This window comes from Triticum urartu, chromosome 7A (genome assembly GCF_056163025.1).
Source record: "Triticum urartu cultivar PI428250 chromosome 7A, HENAU_Tu73, whole genome shotgun sequence".
In the NCBI taxonomy this organism is placed as follows: Eukaryota; Viridiplantae; Streptophyta; class Magnoliopsida; order Poales; family Poaceae; genus Triticum; species Triticum urartu.
The window spans coordinates 685457291-685465687 of record NC_141879.1 but is presented as its reverse complement, the minus strand read 5'-3'; the positions used below and the strand labels follow the sequence as shown (position 1 = coordinate 685465687).

At 53.5% G+C, this 8397-nt stretch overlaps 1 protein-coding gene across 1 annotated transcript; it reads left to right on the top strand.

Moving 5' to 3' along the window:
* Positions 1-7168: 7168 nt before the first annotated feature.
* On the top strand, positions 7169-8016 carry LOC125519337 (uncharacterized). The gene has a single exon (XM_048684178.2). It carries the CDS (start codon positions 7169-7171, stop codon positions 7538-7540), a length of 372 nt encoding a protein of 123 aa, XP_048540135.2. The 3' UTR covers positions 7541-8016.
* Positions 8017-8397: the final 381 nt, after the last annotated feature.

The following is an 8397-nucleotide window of genomic DNA, read 5'->3' as shown; positions in this document are numbered from 1 at the left end:
CGACTTGTAGATGCAATGCGGCCGTCTAGCATTCGTCTTTCCAATGTTATTCACCTTCTCAAGAGCCAGCTACTGTACGGTCGCGTCTCAATGCATCGAGGGAAACTGGATGATACAGCTACACCCAAACCTATCTCTGGCAGCATCCCAGGAGCTCCAAGCACTTCAGGATATATTACAAACTGTTCAATTACAAAAAGATGAGTCGGACCACCGTACCCCTCTCACCGAGGACAGGGCAGTCTCAACAACATACTTCTACAAGCTTATAAGTTTTAGGGGCGAAGCTTGCCCCCTGGCACCGTACATTAGGGACAAGATCATACCACACAGGCACCGGGTGTTTCTTTGGTTGGCATTCTGAGACAGACAGAACACAAGGGATAATATGATCCGGAAAAGATGGGACAAGATTGTAGCACACAATGGATGTGATCTATGCCCAGCCACAGAAACAATGAGCCACGTCATACTAAGATGCAAACTGGCAGATGCAGTTTGGGACAAGCTGGGACTAAAGGAGGTTGCCGTCTCCTCCGATGGAATCCCACACTTCTTCAAGGCGGAGCAACCAGGGGCCATCCATGGCAAGCTGTGGCATATCCTTTTCGCCGCATGCGCAACCAGCCTATGGAACGCCAGAAACGCGCAAGTCTTCAGGAATGAACTCTGGCGGCCACGGCGGATCTTCCATGAGGCGGCTGAGTTGCTCACGTTGTGGACCGCGTGCGCACGCGATGCCGACTCCAGGGCCACCATGCGGGCATGGGCGTATCTTCTTACTTCAGGATAGACACATGTTGGCTGCCCTCTTCTTCTTCTTTCTCTTTCTCTTTCCCTCTTTTCCCTTTTTCTTTCCCTTCCTACTCTTCTTTTCATGTTAAGGTCTGGTGATGGCCTGCTGCATACCCCGCGCAGAGTTAACATCACCTTCATGTAAATGACCTCGGTCATCCGGGCACTGCTCGTTTTGAATGCATAAGGTAGAAGGCACCCTACCTTTTTAATTCAAAAAGGAGTACGGTGGCCTAGGGGTGCTCAACACTGACAAATTTGCACGTTCTTTGCGTCTTCAGTGGCTATGGTATGAATGAAGCAACCTCACAAGCTATGGGTGGGTCTTGGCAACCCTTGCACCAACGACGACCGCAAGTTTTTCTATGCCTCTACTACTATCACTATGGGTGACGGTGCGAAAACACCGTTTTGGGACTCCCCTTGGCTCCTTGGTCGCAAACCAAAGGACATTGCACCGCTTATGTTCGAGGCCTTGGGGAGAAAGACTTGGAAGGTGAGTGAGGCTCTAAGAGGGAACACGTGGATTCTCAAAATCAACCACAACACCTCGTCTCTGGTGACCACATCCGGCAATTTTTCACCCTTTGGATGCTTGTGCACGACTTCCACCTTGATGAACAAATCAAAGATGAGCCGCAATAGACATGCTATGGCCATACTCACCATGCTCTTCTCCTGGATAATCTAGAACGAAAGAAATGCTAGGGTGTTCTGCCACAAGAGTGCGCCACTGCCCCTCTCTCCTTAGCATCATATAAACGTGCAAGTACAACCTTTCTGTATACTTTATTAGTAAGTCCAACATTGTTCATTATGTATGTGTGACAAATATTCTGAAGGGAAACTTACATCTGGTTGTGGGAACATGGAATACAGTCGAAAATTGGGCCTGCAATTTTCCCCACAACTATACAGAGTAATGCTAGACCTACGTAAGGTGATGTGGGATTGGAGGGATAGGGGAAGGAAGGGCCAACCGAGTGAAAATCAAGGTGGGGCAGGGGGGAGGAGAGATTTAGTTAGGAAGATTTCACTAGTTTTTTATAGTGCTACGCTCTGTTGGAAAAGGCAGTGCCTAGGAGGCGCTTAGGCACGCCTAGGTGCTAGGCGATGGCCAAACGCCTCGCCTAGGGCATAAATGGAAGTCTAGGCAGGGCAAACAAAGAATTGTCTCCCCAAGCGACAAACGATGCCATATTGCATTCATATATATGCCAAATGGGCCATATGCCAATGGTAGTAGTTGGTAGTTAACTTATTTATATGCCCTAAATTAATATCGGCATGCATATCATATCCACAAATATGCCCTGATAGTAAAACTATATTACTGTTGTTGCCGTGGCTATGCCCTAGCTCTCCTTCTACCCTAGCTCTCTCTCTCTGTCACCTCGCCTTAGACCAAACCGAAGCAAGGAAGAAGAAGACACAAGGAGAAGGGGGACACGGTGGAGTTCCAGTGCACGAACGCCTTTGTTTTTCCCTCAAGCACGAACTCGAGCTCACTCCACGCCACTTACAAGCAGTACACCAGGAGTCTTTATACGACGTGCACATACAACGGCTGCATCCACTCCTGCCCACGCACCCGCATGCAGCGCCTGCACCCACGACTATACGCGCCCGGGACGGCTTGACTCCGCATGCAATTCTTGTGCCACGATCTGCATGCCCGGCCCGGCCGCGCGCTCGCAACAGTTTCCACGCCCGCCGCAGCCCTGCTGCACAATTCGCCACGCCCCGCGCTCCATAGTTTCCGCGCCTGCCGCGCACGCACGCAACGGGACGCGACCAGGTCCAGCGCCCGGCGCGGCCACACCCTCGTGCAGCTGACTAAGCAACCTACACACGCTACACACACACCATGCTGTTGCGTCCCGCATGTCCCGTCCATACCGCGCGTCACCGACGCGCCCGACGAGCCCGACGGCACCAATGTGTCCCGCCCGTCCCGCGCGCATCCGTCACGCCCGACGAGTCCGACCACACACGCCGTGGCTTATTCCAACACACACCCCCTAAGGCACAACCTAGAAGAGTCCGTCGTCGTCGACGTTGTAGCCGCCACCGCCCTGATGTCGTTGCCAAGCCTGCCACCGTGCCGCCGTGCCCTTCGCGCGCAGACCCCACGTCCCCGCGCTCCCGCCGCGCACGTACGCGATCTGCGCAACCAGGTCCAGCGCCTCGACGCGGTCCACTCCCGCGGTCCCGACGCGCCCGACGCGTTCGGTGCGCACCCATAACACGCACCGGTCGCGCCCGGCTCGCCGCCGCGCTTATTGCCCTGCGCCGCTGCGCCGTCAACCACAGCGCAGTGCCTCCGCGGTCGTCGCGCCGATCCGCCGCGGCCTCTGTGACACCACGCAAGTCCTCCGCGACCTCCTCGTCTCCGTGACCACCGCTGCTCGTCGCGCGCACGGCATCACGCCACACCGCCATGGACTCGCCGCGCGTTGCCGACGCAACGCGCTCGCCGCGCGCCCGGCATCACGCTACACCGCCGTGGACTCGCCGCGCGTTGCCGATGCCACGCGCTCGCCGCGCGCCGTTGCCAAGACCTTCATGTCCGCCGCGCGCCACGACCGCCCCTCGAATCTGGCTCTGTATACCAATTGTTGTTGCCGTGGCTATGCCCTAGCTCTCCCTCTACCCTAGCTCTCTCTCTCTGTCACCTCGCCTTAGACCAAACCGAAGCAAGGAAGAAGAAGACACAAGGAGAAGGGGACACGGTGGAGTTCCGGCGCACGAACGCCTTTGTTTTTCCCTCGAGCACGAACTCGAGCTCACTCCACGCCACTTACAAGCAGTACAAGAGGAGTCTTTATACGACGTGCACATACAACGGCCGCATCCACTCCTGCCCACGCACCCGCATGCAGCGCCTGCACCCACGACTATACGCGCCCGGGACGGCTTGACTCCGCATGCAATTCTTGTGCCACGATCTGCATGCCCAGCCCGGCCGCGCGCTCGCAACAGTTTCCACGCTCGCCGCAGCCCTGCTGCACACTTCGCCACGCCCCGCCTCGCTTACGCCTACCGCTTTTTTCAACCTTGGTACTGCTACGTAGATGTAGGATTATCACATGCGTAAGAGTTATACGTAAACACTTAGGTTTTGTTTGGATGTTGTGCCCAGTGCCATCGTCGTTACATACACCCGTGCCTCTAGAGGTCTTGGGACATTCGTCTAATTCTTAATCATGCACTCCCTTCATTTCTAAACTACCAAAACGTCATATATTTACAAACAGAGGGAGTACAAAGTAATGTCCACACAAACATGCGGTTGGCAAGATAGAGAAGCATCTCTGGTTGGATGCCCAGGAGGCTCCGCCGCTCCTGGCTTCTGTTGTGTGAGCGTGTGCATGTTGTGGTGGTGTAGGTATATCGTATAGGCTGTACTCGGTCTTTCTCAAAATAATAATTGTTCAAGGTGATTATTTGGTCTAAGAGAATCTATAAACGCGGACACCAAATTCGGGCCCTCAAATGCCTGCGGGTGTGTCCACGGGAAGTGACTGGGCAACCCTTAAATTTCCTTCTCTGTATTTGAACATCTCATTTTTGAAACCTTAAATCCATACAAAACATGCAAAAGGAAAACATATGTACTACATAGATCAAGTAAAATCTACACTACCGTACTCCTCGTCAGAGATGTTCACAATCTCCATGCCAGGGTCCTGGCATATGGGCAGCGGCTGCAACTCTGGCTCTTCCCCGTTGGCTTTCGCCTCCTCCTCCGCCTCTAGTTCGATTAAAAGCGTGTCGGTCTCTGCCTATTTTAGTCGGATGAAGCGTTAGTTGGCCTCCACATGGGCTCCAGGATGGCGGTCTACTCTGCCATCTTCGCCGCTTGGGCGACCTCGAACTCCACCATGGCGTCCTCCACAGCGAGGCCCGCAACCGACTCCAGCTCCATCATGTTCTCCTCCTCCGCATTCGCCCCCTCCATGGGCTCCAGCTGCTGCACCGCCTCTTGCTCCTCTACCGGCTCCAACGAGTCCAAAGGCAAACCGGCTGCGATCCATTCGACGCGCCTAGCCTAGATTTCCTCGAGCATCTGGAATTGCGGAGGTAAACTTTTTCTGCCGAGCCACAACGGAGCCGGACCACGAGGGAAGAGGGAGGTGGAGAGGGAGAGAAGTGGATGGGCTCAGACTGGCGGCGCTGAGAGGGGGAAGCGGATTAGGCTTGGGCTGGCGGTCGCCGTCCGGCATAAATAGCCCGACTTTGGTCCTCAGGCAGCGAGCCAGAGTGGCGCCATGTGATGTTCACACCCCACCGAAGGAGACGCCCGTCGGACCGTTGGGTTTCCGAGCGATTACGTGTGAGACCGGGTCGTCAGTCTGACATGACGGGCGCGACTGGGCCTGATCAGCCCGGGCGTTTGAGGCCGGTTTGAGACACCCGAGTTGGTCAGGTTTTTTGACCAGTAAGTGACCGAGCCGCCCGCCCGGGGTTTGAGGTTTGAGCCCAGTTTAAAATGCCCGGCTGTAGATGCTTCAACCTTTGTGATCCACTTACTTAGCACCAAGAAGTTAGAGGACGTCCTCTTGTATAATAAGGAAAAAACTTGAAAAAGATTACGCTGCCTCGAACAAAATTCTCCTGTCGCAGCGGCTCTGAAATTGAAGCGGAGCAGAACGAAACGATGGGACTCGATGCATGCTGGGGAGCGCATGGTCCATCTGACGACTGACAATGGGTGGGGATGATCGATCGGCGCAGCCTGCGCCGAAAATTATTACCCCCTGTACCACTTGCAGCTCAGCAGGGCACATCTGTCAGTCCCTCCACAGTAAAGGCCTAAAGCGTAGCTGGCCCGATATGAGCCATGCACGACACGGCGACCCGAGCCAACTACCCTCTAGGCAACTCCTTTGTTTTAACTGGGTCTGTAATCTAATCCAATCTTCAATTTTTTTGCAGCAGTACTAATTATGGTAGAAAATCTGTTGTAAATATAGTAGTACTAGTTTCTAGTCGGTGGCAATAGGACAGATCCATGCATGTGTACAGAAAGCACCCAGCGATGCGAAATTGATGGGATCATGGGAGCGATTTGCTCTAACAAAACAAACAAAACAATACACATGGCAGCAATTAACCATAGTTGTACGTCCTAGTAGCTACTCTATAGCAATGCAGATGATGCATGCATCGTCCTAGTACTACTGCTCTATAGCAACACAGAAGAACATGCTTTGGAGACCAGCTAGAATAACTTCACTGTGCTGCTGTAAACATCTTTCTGCAGCTGTGGTAGGTATGTAGGAGGGGTAGGAACAACATTCGTGAGGTGCTCAGTAATTAAGTATACATTAATCACCGTTCTTAAACCACTGTAGTTGCATCTTGCATCGCGGGAATTGAGGGGTGGGCAGAGCTGGGTGGAGCGAAATTAACCCTGGTGCAGTGAAAATTCATGATTCGGTACCTGCAGCCAGCCTGCCGCCATCCTTCTTAACTGATCCGTATTCAACCCCTTTTTCTCAGAGAGAGGGAGAGAGAGAGATGGAACATGGAAGTTTTAGGAGGGCTGCGATCTACTTAGTCGATCCAAGAGTTTCACCACCCTCTCGTTCTCCCCACAATCATTTGCGCCACCCCTCCCTCCCCCCCTCTCTCTCTCTCTCTCGATTTTTTTCAAAACTATCTCCAATTTTGTAGCAAATTCGAAAACTATAGCACCCAATGCAAAAAATTCAAAACTATGACCTTGTCGGCCTCGTGTGGGCCGAAAAGGGAGTTTTCGGCCAGGATTTGGCCGAAATGGGCTTTTCGGCCGTGCCTTGGCTGGAGAGGTGCGTACCTCGACCGAAAAGACCTTTTTGGTTAGCAGTAGGCCGAAAAGTCCTTTTTGATCAGTAGTAGGCCGAAAAGTCTCTAGAGCCCACCTTTTCACGTTAATGGAAGGCCGAAGCTGTATGGCTCCACTTTTCGGCTTATGTTAGACCAAAATGATTTTTGTTTTTAATTTTGGCTTATGAATACTGTGCAATCATTGTCCATCTTAGACATAGGGTCGTCCAATAGGGAATCTCTCATATGACCAGAGCTGCAACAATAATGGACATCCAACAAAACTAGATTTTCTAGACTTCAACAGGCAAACTTTGTATAGGCCTCTGTACGTAGCCGCTAACATAAAACTCCTTTGCAGAATATCCCTAGGACGAGTTGGCGGAAAAATATTAAGGGAAAAGGGTTGCGCAAAAATATATTTTTTAATATCTAAGATGGGCAATGATTGCACAGTATTCATAAGCCAAAATTAAAAAAAATCATTTTGGCCTAACATAAGCTGAAGGGTGGAGCCATGCAGCTTTGGCCTCCCGTTAACGTGAAAAGGCGGAGCGGATGCATGGCCATGCTGGCAACTGCGCCACTGCAGCAAGACGACGGCGTCGACGTCGGCTTCGCCACACCGCTGGCGACGGGTGGAGAAATTGGGCCGCGAGACGGCTGCGGAGCGGGGGCCACCGCCGGCGACGAGGGCAGCTTCACCATGCCCATGGCGGCCGACAGTCCGCTGGTGCCGGCGACGGTGTGCCCACCGGCGCCTTGGAAGTCAGCACCGGTGCCGACGGGGAAGCGTGCGCCTTTGCAGCAGCGGCTCTTCTACCCGGTGCCGCGCGACTTGACCACCGTGTTCGTGGCTGTGCCGCAGTGCCCGCCGCCCGCCAAGAAGATGCGGGCGCACGTGGTGGAATCATCTGTGCCTCTAGGCACGTGACGATGCTGCTCCCGACATCGGCTGCGTCACACCCAAGGCACGCGACTCCATGGCCATGCTGCCCATGCATGGCACAACTGCAGCAAGACCTCGGCGCCGATGTGATCGGCCTCGCTACGCCACTGGCCACGGGTGAAAAAATCGGGCCGGGTGACGGCTGCAAGTATGGCGCCGCTGCCGGCAACGAGGGCAGCTTCACCATGCATGCCGACGACCGCCAAGGGCGCGCTGGTGCCGGCCACGGTGTGCCCGCCGGCGCCGACAAGGAAGCGTCGACCGCTGCAGCAGAGGCTTTTCTACCCGGTGCCGCGCGACCTCACCGGAGTCTTGGTCGCCGTGCGGCAGTGCCCGTCGCCGGCCAAGAAGATGCTGGTGCACGTTGTCGAACAGTCTGTGCCTCTAGGCATATGCTGCCACGCGACATTGTCCCGACCGCGAGTGCTGGAAAGAGTAGTGAAGCTTTATTGATATCTCATTCACACACAACATTAGCACTGAAGTTTAGCTGAACCAGTGCTTCTCTCTCTGTTGGAGCTGAATCCCTCGGCTCCTCTCTCTCTCTCTCTCTCTCACTATCTCTTTATTGTTCCTCTCAACATGTACAAATACACGAGTTTTGTTTTGGTGACTTGCTGCCTCAAACGGCCAAAACCTTTTCTATTGTTGATGATGCACTGCAAACTTGTCTTACAGATGATATGATAGGCATATGCACATGCCATTTATAGGCTTTCCCAAATCGACTAAGCACAGTGAGAGTTGTGTTCTGATGCACAAGTCGTCCCTAGTAATCTTCCTTGCATGCAAACTCCAACTTTACTTCTAAACTACTAGCACTTCCTAAGAGCATCTACGTA